We start from the raw sequence: 11962 nt of genomic DNA, 5'->3' as shown, positions 1-11962 counted from the left end.
GATTTAGCAACAAATAGTTAATTATACATTTATATACAATATCAAGAGAAAGTTGCAATGTTTGAAAATGGCTTGGGAAAGTTCTTTTTGAAGCCTCCTTTGACTTATCAGCTATTGACAAAACAGGAACAGTTAAAACTAAGCTAATAAATTTAAGTAACCAAAGGTAGGAAATTTCTCCAACAGGAAAAAATAAAGCCACTTAAGTTATAAGAACCATGGGGAAAATGATAGAATAGAGTAATAGAGACTGTAGATGCCCAGCTGGTGTGGCTCAGTGGTTGAATGTCCACCCATGCACCAAGAGGTCGCCAGTTTGATTCCTGGTCAGGGCACATGCCCAGGTTGTGGGCCAAATCCCCAGTGGGGGGCATGCAGGAGACGGCCAATGGAGGTTCTCTCTCATCCATGTCTCTCTCTCCTGGCCCCCCAAAAAATAAAGAAACATTTAAAAAAATAAGATGGTGATTTTTTTTAAAAACAGGATTTAAATTTTTTTTTTTTCTTCATTGATGTTAGAAAGGGGAAGGGAGATAAAAACATCGATGTGAAACATCAACTGGCCATCTCCTGCGTGCCCCCCACTGGGGATCAGGCCCACAACCCCGGCATGTGCCCTGACTGGGAATCGAACTGGTGACTTCATGGTACATGAGTTGATGATCCACTGAGCCACACCAGCCGGGCTTTCTTTTTAATCATGTTTTTATTCTTTTTCCACCATCCTGGGCCCTGTGGAGGCCTGCTGGGACCAGGACTTTTATAAGGACAAATATGTCTGGGAGGCTGTGGTCCAAGGCCATTTTTGCCGGTTATAAGCAGGGTCTCCGGAACCAGAGGGAGCACACAGCTCTTCTTAAAATTGAAGGTATTTATGCTCGAGATGAAACTGAATTCTCTCTGAGCAAGAGAAGTACTTATGTGTACAAAGCAAAGAACAACACAGTGACTACTCCTGGTGGCAAACCAAACAAAACCAGAGTAATCTGGGGAAAGGTAACTCGTGCACATGGAAATAGTGGCATGGTTCATGATAAATTCCGAAGCAACCTTCCCGCTAAGGCCATTGGACACAGAATCCGTGTAATGCTGTACCCCTCAAGGATTTATATTAAAAAGTAAATAAAATTGATTTGTTAAGAACAAATAAAAATGTTCTTATTGCCCTGGCCAGAGTTGCTCTATCCGGCTCAGTGGCTAGAGCATCAACCCACAGACTGAAGGGTCACAGGTTTGATTCCTGGTCAAAGGCATGTACCTGGGTTACAGGTTCAAGCTCCAGCCCCAGTTGGGGTCATGAGGGAGGCAACCAATCGATGTGTCTCTTTCTGTCTCTCCCTCCTTTTCACTCTATTGATTTTAGAGAGGAAGGGAGAAAAAAAACATCAATGGGAGAAACATCAATTGGCTGCCTCCTGCACGCCCCCTACTGGGGACTGAACCCACAACCTGGGCATGTGCCTGGACTAGGGATCAGAGTGCATGGAAATGACACTAAACCACCTGGGCCACACCAGCCAGGGGAAGATTAATTTCTTAGAAGAGGGGAACTCAGTGCCACTAGGGATACTGCTTATTGATCTCTAATGGCTTCTGAGCCAATTTTTGTTTAGTAGTTCCTTAGCCAAGAGCTCCAACAGTTCTGGTTCTTTAGCTTCAGCTCTGCAGAATTGACTGACCATCTGTTCTACCAGGAAAAGTCAAAAACAACTCTACATGCTGGTAAGTAATGTCTAACAGGGTGGGGAACATGCAGCCCGAGGACCATATATGACCCGAGAAATCAATACCAGCTAACATCATACACCTCACCAAATTAGCTCGACCAAATACAGCAGACTCATTTTTAAGCTGATAATTTGGTATGGCCCTCAAATGATATTGTAAATATCCAAATGGCCCTTGGCAAAAAAAGGTTCCCCATTCCTGGATCAAAACCTCTAGGGGATGTTTCTCTCTCTCCCATTTTTTTCATGTGGGAGGCAACCAAAAATTTTTGGTGGTCTTGCTTCGGGAAAAAAACAAAACAAACAAACAAAAACCTCTAGGGGATTTGTTTAATAATGTGTTTTTCTTCTAATTAAGAATAGAACTTGCCCAGCTGGTGTGGCTCAGTGGTTGAGTGTCAACCCATGCACCAATAAGTTGCTGGTTTGATTCCTGGTCAGGGCACATGCCCAGGTTGTGGGCTAAATCCCCAGTGGGGGACATGCAGGAGGCGGCCAGTAGATGTTCTCTCTCATCGATGCTTCTCTCTCTCTAAAATCAATAAAGAAAAAATAACTTAAAAAAAAAAAAGAGAATAGAATTTCTCTTGCTGGACCGGTGTGGCTCAGTGGATTGAGCATCATCCCATGGGACTGAGGGGTCCCAGTTCAATTCCAGGGTTGTAGGACTGATCCCCACTAGGAGGATGCAGGTGGCAGCCGACTGATGTTTCTCTCTCACACTGATATTTCCATCTTCTCTCCCCCTTCCTCTCTAAAAATTCAATGAAAACATACTTTAAAAAATAGAATTTCTCCTCTCATGGATAAAATTAAGAATTTCTGTTTAACCAAAATAAAAATAAAGTAATTGATGTGATTTTTAAGCTTATAAAAATGGGAAACCTTAACAATGTAACAATGTTCCTAAATTTGTAAAGTTTCTCATAGTTGGCTAAATGCAGTAATTCATGAACTTGCCTGACTTAACTTTTTTTTTATCCTCACCGGAGGACATTCTTCCATTTCTTTTTGTTTTTTTGTTCAGATAGAGTGGGAGGGAGAGAGAAGAAGAAAGAGAAAGAGAAACATGGACGTGAAAGGGACACATCAAGTGGCTGCCTCCCGCATGACCCAACCAGGGCCGGAGACAAACTGCAACTGAGGTATGTGTCCTTAGCTGAAACCGAACCCAGGTCTCTCTGGACTGTATGTAGGCCAACACTCTAACCGCTGAGCCAAATCGACCAGGACGCCTTTCTTAATTTATTTTTTATCCTCACCCAAGGACATTTTTGCATTTATCTTCAGATAGAGTGGGAAGGAGAGAGGGAGGAAGAGTGATGTGAGAGACACATCACCTGGTTACCACCCACACGACCCCAATCGGGCCGGGATCAAACTGCAACCGAGGTACGTGCCCTTAGCAGTAACCAAACCCGGGACTCTCAGGTCCGCAGGCCGACAGCCTAACTGCTGAGCCAAACCGGCCAGGGCTGGCTGGCTTAACCTTTCTGATGTACCAGGATGGCAAAAGGATCTGAGCCTAAGCAAGAAAAATTTCGCAGGTCCTCTAAAGCAGGTATAAACAGGTTAGCAAACTTAGACTAGCACTGCCAAAATTTTTAAGAGAGGAGTAACAAAAAAAAATGTCACAGGTATTAACACATTACCTAGCTCTTTGTTTTCATGTACTCTTAATGTTAATTATACCCAATAAACAATCAAAACATGCACCTGGTTTTCTAAGATTTATACTGGACCAGGCTTCCTGCAATTAAGTCTGTGTGGATGGTAAGATGGGGGGCCTGTGTGGAATGCTTCTGTCACATTACTAATGAGAGGTCTCCACATTTTTCTGCAAACTATCCCTTCTCTCTCACTTTGTAGGTTAAGAAGCTGACAATCTCTCTCCCAGCACTTTCTGAAATGCATTTACCAAAGGCAGTTTGTAGGCGGTTTAAGAGTTGATGAAACACTGTAATTCAACTTACTAGGCCACTAAGTGAGAATACTGAAGCTATTGATCCATACTAGAAATTGCTGGGATTATCTCTCAGGTTTGTTGTCTTCCTTTCTATACCAAGAGAGTAAAAAGATTTATGTGTCCTGCTCCTTCAGAATGCCTGAAGAGAAAACCAAACGTTTCTTGTCTCAGCGTGAGGTGCACATCTTGGACAACTGGCTGTTTTCAATGGAGGAGTGCAATGGTCCTCTGTCCCTTTCCTTTCCATGGTGCTGAAGCCAGAATGGTTTTGTCCTTACCTGAACTTCGTGGCGTTAACAGGGTTGGAAGGGACCTTAAATAATCTAAACTTCTCACTCTATACTGAAGCACCTGATGGACAATGTAGTCACCAGGTGAGGTGACTGTTCAGGACATATTTTTAAAATATCATTAGACAGAGAATTCTTAACACAGGTACTTAACACTTTTAGAATTAGTACCTGCTAAACAGTGTAAGAGAATTTAGGATTACTTCCAAGAATTAGGTCTTAGTTATGTTTTTTTTTTAACTAGTCCAAGGACCTACCTGAATGTTAAGCATGATAAAAAACTGGAATCTATGATCTTAAAAACAAAGACCTTGCCCTGGCCGGTTTGGCTCAGCGGTTAGAGCGTCGGCCTGCGGTCCCGAGAGACCCGGGTTCGGTTCCCGCTAAGGGCGCGTACCTCGGTTGCAGTTTGTCCCCGGCCCTGGTTGGTCGTGCAGGTGGCAGCCACTCGATGTGTCCCTTCACATCGATGTTTCTCTCTCTCTCTGTTCCTCTCTCTCCCTCCCTCTCCATCTGAACAAAAAATGGAAAAATGTCCTCGGGCGAGGAAGAAAAAAAACAAAAACAAAGACCTTAATAAAATACAAAATGATTTTTAAATCTTATTCATTAAATGATCAAGATCGATTTATCTGGAAAAATCATTTACCATCCATATAAGAATTAAAAAGTGCATAAACTAGAGGCTGTATTTAAAAAGGAAATGGATGGCCCGTGTTGATGTGGCTCAGTTGCTTGGGCACTGTCCCATGCACCAAAAGGTTTCAGCTTCACAGGGCACATGCCTGGGTTTTAGGCTCGATCCCTGGTGGGGAGTGTGCAGAAGGCAGCTGATCGATGCTCCACTCTCATATTGATGTTTCTCCCTCTTCCTTCCTCTCTAAAATTCATTAAAAATAGTTAAAAAATAAAAAATCAATTAAAATATATAATTAAATGAAAATTTAAAAAAGGAAATGTATGGCAGCTATTACAAGGAGTAGAAAAGATTCAAAGGAGGGTAACATTCAGCTACTTCCGAGGTTATACTAGAAACTTTTAAATATAAGCTACAGTTCAGCAGCTTTTAAAATTTCATGTTTATTCATATTTTTCAAAATATATGTACATAAAAAAAGGAAGATTTACAACAGGAAAGATTGCCTTACATGCAACACAAATTCCAATGAACTCATGATGGGATCACACATAATTATGAATCTAATTCAAGCCAACCTTCTCAAGTCCATTTCCCAGCCACACTTCAGGCTGCAGATGGGATCCCAGGAGACAATGCAAGTGGAATGGATAAACAAACATCTTTGCTTCTGGCAGCACTCGGGCCAGAAGAGGTACACCAAAAAGGTTAAGACAATTAAAATGTCAAGTGCCACAGGGAGGATAAATGGTAACTGGAAATATATGTTTCTCAAATAGAAAGCCAATACTATTTAACACAACTTCACAATACCAAAACAAATACAAGTAAGAGGTTAGGTAGTTGGGCTTCATTTAACTTTAAAAAACAAAACAAAAAAAACCTCAAAAAGGAAGCCACTTGGCTTGATATTGAAAGTGCTGTGGAAAGAAAGGAGGGAAAAAGAACCCACAGATGAATCTGGAATCTAGTTTATTTTTGCAAATTGTGTTTTTCCACTTAACATTTCTAAATTAGCAACGATGTTAACTCTCCAACATTTTCTTATAGAAAAGGCAAACAAGAAATGAGAATTCATGCTCCAAATATTAAAAAATATATTTAAACATTTGATCAAGATTTTATGTTTTGATTTTTGCTAACACAGGTGACACCAGAAACCACAAATCCAATATATTCTTATATTTCCCCTTCAGTCAAAAAATCCAAATGCTGGAGAGAACTTGTGCTTGCTTGCTGTTAAGGGAATGCAATGCCCCGGGCCAGTGAAAGATAACTGGAAATGATCAACGTGAACAGTGGCCCAAAGGAGTCATGCGTCTTCAGAATCTAATGAGATCATGTTTTTGGCTTATTCCCAAAGCTAAGACGTATCTTTGTTTATAAGAGAGAAAGGGCTAGTGGAGTGGTTTCATAAATAAGATTAATTATTATAGTTATAACTGGAGTCTCCAGGCAGGAGGCTTTACAATTCAGTCAGTGCTGTGCTGCCTCCTTTTCATGTCCAGCACCTGACCAGCATTCTGTTCTCAATGCCTTCTACAAATATAAAAATCTTTGCAACTGTTTAGATAAAACTGGAAGGGATAAGAAAAGCAACACTGACCAAAAAAAAAAAAAAAGAGGGTTGAGTGGAAGGAGAAAAAAAGACAAGTATAGATTATACAGTTCAGGGAAGTCCAGAATTATCGCAAAAATTAAAATGACTGAGGGCAGGCACCAAAGACAGTGCCTAAAGCGAACAAACACCTAAACTGGTTTATTTATATTCCCTCCTTACAAGTTCAGAGAGGAGGAAACAAATGTAATTTTAAAAGCATCAAAACTAAAACAAATGCACACTGACCTTAGAAAATAAGATTTTAAATTTCATCACGATACCCTTTTTCCCCATAAAATTTACTTTTTTGCTTTGAAAGATTTCTTCATGGTAGATTTGCCTTTGCCAGGCAATTTCACTTCCTTTCTCACACTGGCCGCAGGCTTCTTCGAAGAGCCACCACTGGGTTTCTTGATGACTGAGGGTGAGGGTCTGGCTTTCTTGGCAGGAGTTTTGGCCTTAGGAGGGGCTTTCTTGGGCAGGGGCCTAGCTTTCCCTCGCTGGGCAGCTGGGACTTTAGGCACAGGCTTGGACCCTCTCTGCTTCATGGGTGCAGTAGCCTTCCCTGATGACTTGGCTGGGGTTTTCTTCTGCAACCTATGAACCAAAACAAAGAGCAAAAGGCAGTCACTTAGCACCTGAGAAATTCACTTTACCAGGATGACTACATAATTTACCAAAAAAGAAATAGACTATGTAGAAACATAGCCCTGGTCAGACGACTCCATTGGTCTGAGCGTCATCCTATGCACCAAAAGGTTTAGGGTTCGATTCCCAGTCAGGGTACAGACCCAGGTTTTAAGTTCAATCCCCGGTTGAGGTGCATACAGGAAGAAACTGATCAATGTCTCTCTCTCTCTCTAAAATCAATACACATACCCTCGGGTGAAAGTTAGAAAAATATTAGTAAGAGTAGAAATGTAATTTAATTTTATCCTCACCCCAAGAACATTTCTGCATTCATCTTCAGACACAGAGGGAGGAGGAGAGTAACATCCATGTGAGAGAGACACATCGAGTGGCCGCCACCCACACGACCCCAACTAGGGCTGGGGACAAACCACAACCAAGGCATGTGCCCTACCGGGAACCAAACCCAGGACTCTCCGGTCTGCAGGCCAACACTCCAACCGCTGAGCCAAACCGGCCAGGGCTTTTTTAACTAAAGACTTTACTAAAGTTGTATAAAATTTAACCAATCCATAAAATTCTACACATTATTTCATATTGTTTTTCCTAAGAAAACAAATTAGCCCGGCCAGTGTGGTTCAGTGGTTGAGCGTCGACCCATGCACCAAGAGGTAACTGGTTCAAGTCCCAGTTAGGACAATGCCCAGGTTGTGGGCCAAATACCCAGTGGGGGGCATGTAAGAGGCAGCCAATTGATGTTCTCTCACATCGATGGTTCTCTCTCTCAATCTAACTTCCTCTCTCTCTAAAAAATATCAATAAACAACAAAAAAGAAAAATTATTTTTCTTTAAATAACCAAACTGTGGCTATATTTACAGGGTTGACCAAACAGTCAATTACATATTCACACTCTTTAAAAGTTCAGAGCCCCTGAACTTTCAAGAAGACAAGTTCAAATGTTACATGAAGAACTTGAAAAGGCTCCTGAGTTAGAGTTTTCAAACATCCACACCTTCTCTTAGGTGGAGGCTCTTCGTCCTCAGACTCTTCTTCCGATGAGTCATCTTCATCTTCATCTTCATCCTCATCTTGGGAATCATCTGGCTCTTTCTTTGGAAATAGAACTCCTGGGCTATAAAAAAGAAAAAGGTTAGGTAAAAGAGAAATCCCACACAGGGCAAAAAAATAATGTGAACCTAGATGCATATTCCTTAAATATTCCCCATTTCCTCCAAGCTTCCCCAAAGACATCAAGTTAGGTTACAAGTATCAGGTTACAATTGAACCTACTTTGAACACACAAAGTTATGATCAATTTATAAAAGTCCATACCATACCTCATTCCCTTCCTCCTTCCATTTAATAAAATTGATTCCTAATCATTTACTTATAACATTTTATGTGTATGACTTCAAGTATTAATGTAAGGTTTAATATATATATATTTTTAATCCTTCCATGAGGATATATATATTTTTCCATTGCTTTTTATTTATTTATTATTTATTTTTTTATCCTCACCCGAGGACAACTTTCCATTTTTTGTTCAGATAGAGCGGGAGAGAGAGAGAGAAACATCGACGTGAAAGGGATACATCAAGTGGCTGCCACCCACACAACCAACCAGGGCTAGGGACAAACTGCAACAGAGGCACGCGCCCTCAGTGGGAACCGAACCCAGGTCTCTCTGGACCGCAGGCCAACGCTCCAATCACTAAGCCAAACCGGCCAGGGCTCCATTGCTTTTTAGATAGAGTGGAAGGGAGAGAAGGGGGGGGAGAGAGAGAGAGAAACATTAATGCGAGAGAGACACATCGATTGGTTGCCTCCTGCATGACCCCGACCAGGGCCAGGAATCAAACCTGTAACCCAGGTAATGTGACCTTGACCAGGAATTGAACCTGCGACCCTTTGGTCCACAGGCCAATGCCCTAACCACTGAGCCAAACCAGCAAGGGCTAAAGTTTAATATCTGAATTTCAAATTAACACTTAAGCTTGCACATAAAGAACAAGAATGCTATACTTTACTCCTGCTAAAATGGGGCTTTAGTGTCATGACACCTTACTAGAAATGAAAGTTAAGAAGGCTATATAGCATGGATAAACAGAACAATGGCCCATGGAAAGTGCTCAATACATTTTTTGGCTCCATGAATAAATGAGGTATTTGTATAAGGAAGGTTTTCAAGTAAATATCCCTGGCCTCTACAGTATGAAGAAGGAAGACTAGGATTCTTGGAAGTAGCCAATGCTCTCCCTACTTGGTGCAAGACAATTAAAACATGTATCTCGCCCTGGCCGGTTTGGCTCAGCGGTTAGAGCGTCAGCCTGCGGTCCGGAGAGACCCGGGTTCGGTTCCCGCTAAGGGCACGTAACTTGGTTGCAGTTTGTCCCCAGCCTGGGTTGGGTTGTGTGGGTGGCAACCACTCGATGTGTCGCTTTCACGTCGATGTTTCGCTCTCTCTCTCTCTCTCACTCTATCTGAACAAAATATCGAAAAATGTCCTCAGGTGAGGATAAAAACAAAACAAAACACAAAAAAAACATGTATCTCTCTAGCCTTGGCCAGTATGGCTCAGCAGTTAAGAGCATCAGCCCAAGGACTGATGGGTGATGGGTTCAATTCCCAGTCAAGGACATCTACTTGGGTTGCAGGCTCGATCCCCAGCCAACTGAGGTCATGCGGGAAGCAACCCATTGATGTGTCGTGTCTCTCATAACAATGTTTCTCTCTCTCCCCACCCTTCTTCCTTCCACTCTAAAATCAGTGGAAAAATATCCTCAGGTGAGGATTAACAAATGAAATCAAATCAAATATGTAACTCTCTAATAATCTTCCTGTCATTATCAATTACTTATTAAAGAAGGAATAAAGCCCTGGCTGGTTTGGCTCAATGGTTAGAGTGTCGGCCTGCGGACCAGAGTCTTGGGTTCAATTCCCGGTCAGGAGCACGTGCTTGGATTGCATATTTGATCCCCGGCCCCAATTGGGGTCCAATAAGAGGCTACTGATTGATGTCTCCTCACATTAATGTTTCTCTCTCTCTCTTTCTCCCTCCCACTCTATCTGAAAAAACATCCTCAGGTGAGGATTACAAATAAATAAATAAAATAAAAAAGAAGGAATAAACACCAAAATAACTAGTCAAGGATCTCAAAGAATTCAACACTTGATTTTAGGAACATCTGGTTAATAAGTTTTAGCAGGATAGCTAAAATTCCTGTTCTTACATGAAAAACTTTTGCTATAAAACAATACTGCCCAAGTAGTCTTTATTTTCAAGTATACCCAGTTTAGTGTAATAGTAATAAAGGTCAAATAAGTTAAGCCAAGCCTGTAACCTATAATCAAATTTTAAATTTACAATGACCAAATACTTCATATTATGTTCTATGTATTTGTTTACCTGGGATAATAGGGAAAACAGAGTTGGAAGGTGCCACTGAACCCTTTACCAGAGATCTGTTCCATCCACCCATTCTTTTCACATTTTTGCAGGGTTTTCTTCAGCAAATGCACTGGAAAAAAATTTGAAAATGAAGAGTCATTTAGTTTTTCAAATTTGGCAATTTTCTCAACCACAATCAGTTATACATCAATTTAATGTCCTGTCATATACAGTAGCTGACATGTTCTAAGTGAATCTTTTGTGGTCAAAGGGAATCCTTTGTGTTTAGGGAGCCCTAAACAATTATTAAGGCTCGTAAATTTGGTAAGAGTTCAATTATAATGGCAAAAGATTTTAGAGACCACACAAATTCCTCACCTCACAGAAAGGAAACTAGAAGCCTAGAATGGTGACTTGCCCACTGTTGCACAGACGGGGGTGTGCAAAAATAGATTTATAGTTGATCATATAGAAATAATGCAATAGTTAATAAATAATAATACAAAAACTGTTTTGCATATTCACAACTGTAAACCTTTTGTTTACAACCCTTTTGCCCACCTGTTATATGGTTAATAGCTGAATTAAGACTAAATTTCTCATTATTTCCATTCATTCAAACCTCTATTGAGTACCTGTAAGAATAATCACCTAGGAAACTATCCATAAAATAAACAGAAATCAATTTCTCATGAATCAGCAAAGAGTACCAACACAAAACCATGACTCCTAAAGGCCTCACTAATTCTTACCTTTCATACAAAGACACATTAAAAATATACTTTATAGTGATTCAGTGTCCAAAAAAACAGCAGTAGCAGTGAAACTCAAAAGGTTAATAACCAATTTCATCTGCTACCACTCGACCAAAGAGAAAATCGTAAAATAGTTTATTAAGGGTCAATTGCACAATTAAACACAGCATATATCATAAGAAAGAAAATTTTATTACAAAACAATACCAGTTTTCTTTTAAAAAAAATCCTCACCCAAGGATATTTTTTCACTGATTTTTTAGACAGAGTCAGGGGGTGTGGAGAGAAAAATCAATGAGAGAGAAAAACAATGACTGATTGTCTCCTGCAGGACTCCGACCAGGGTGGGAGATCGAACCTGTAACCCAGGTTCTGTGTCCTTGACAGGGAATTGAACCCGTGATCCTTTGGTCCAAGGGCGGATGCTCTAACTACTGACCAACCCTGACCAGAGCAAAAACACCAGTTTTCAAAGTACATAAAAAATTGAAAAGCGCCCTGGCCGGTTTGGCTCAGCGGTTAGAGCGTCGGCCTGCGGTCCTGAGAGACCCGGATTCGGTTCCCGCTAAGGGCGCGTACCTCGGTTGCAGTTTGTCCCCGGCCCTGGTCGGTTGTGCGGGTGGCAGCCACTCGATGTGTCCCTTTCACATCAATGTTTCTCTCTCTCTCTCTGTTCCTCTCTCTCCCTCCCACTCTACCTGAGCAAAAAAAAAAAAAAAAAAAAATGGAAAAATGTCCTCGGGTGAGGATAAAAAAAAGTAAAAAAAAAAAAAAAAAAAACCCAATTGAAAAGCATTCCTTCATAACGTTAAAATATACATATTGCATATATGTTGAAAGTCAGTATTAAGATTTCAAAATTACTTTTATTTAAAATAATATATCCTAGTTTCTATTTCTGTTACTTAACTTCCACGGTCTTCACCCTATACCAGTGGGCCTATTCTATTCACTAAGAAAATGT

General features: G+C 40.9%; 2 protein-coding genes across 8 annotated transcripts in view; one reads left to right on the top strand and one right to left on the bottom strand.

The window, feature by feature from the left end:
* Positions 1–774: 774 nt before the first annotated feature.
* LOC118626820 (60S ribosomal protein L35a-like) lies at positions 775–1122 on the top strand. Its single transcript, XM_036256831.1, has one exon. The coding sequence runs from the start codon at positions 775–777 to the stop codon at positions 1120–1122; it is 348 nt and encodes a 115-aa protein (XP_036112724.1).
* Positions 1123–5068: 3946 nt separating this feature from the next.
* The window catches only part of HP1BP3 (heterochromatin protein 1 binding protein 3), a 42257-nt gene continuing 35363 nt past the window's right edge, over positions 5069–11962 (bottom strand). For 5 of the 7 annotated variants that reach the window (XM_036255619.1, XM_036255622.1, XM_036255623.1 and 2 more), the window contains 3 exons: positions 10262–10373; positions 7865–7984; positions 5075–6817 (listed from right to left, as the gene is read on the bottom strand). In XM_036255619.1, the coding sequence (XP_036111512.1) occupies positions 6520–6817; positions 7865–7984; positions 10262–10373 (530 nt within the window). In that variant the 3' untranslated portion in view covers positions 5075–6519. Of the gene's footprint in view, positions 6818–7864; positions 7985–10261; positions 10374–11962 lie in introns of all 7 variants that reach the window. The other 2 variants (XM_036255621.1, XM_036255625.1) reach the window with 2 other exon arrangements.

The sequence above is a fragment of the Molossus molossus genome, unplaced genomic scaffold, assembly GCF_014108415.1.
Source record: "Molossus molossus isolate mMolMol1 unplaced genomic scaffold, mMolMol1.p scaffold_m16_p_12, whole genome shotgun sequence".
Lineage (NCBI taxonomy): Eukaryota > Metazoa > Chordata > Mammalia > Chiroptera > Molossidae > Molossus > Molossus molossus.
The sequence above is the reverse complement of the archived record's forward strand: the minus strand, read 5'-3'. Positions and strand labels throughout refer to the sequence as shown.

Excerpts from the sequence above, each read along its gene's own strand:
- LOC118626820 (XM_036256831.1), top strand. The coding sequence starts at position 775 with ATGTCTGGGAGGCTGTGGTCCAAGGCCATTTTTGCCGGTTATAAGCAG.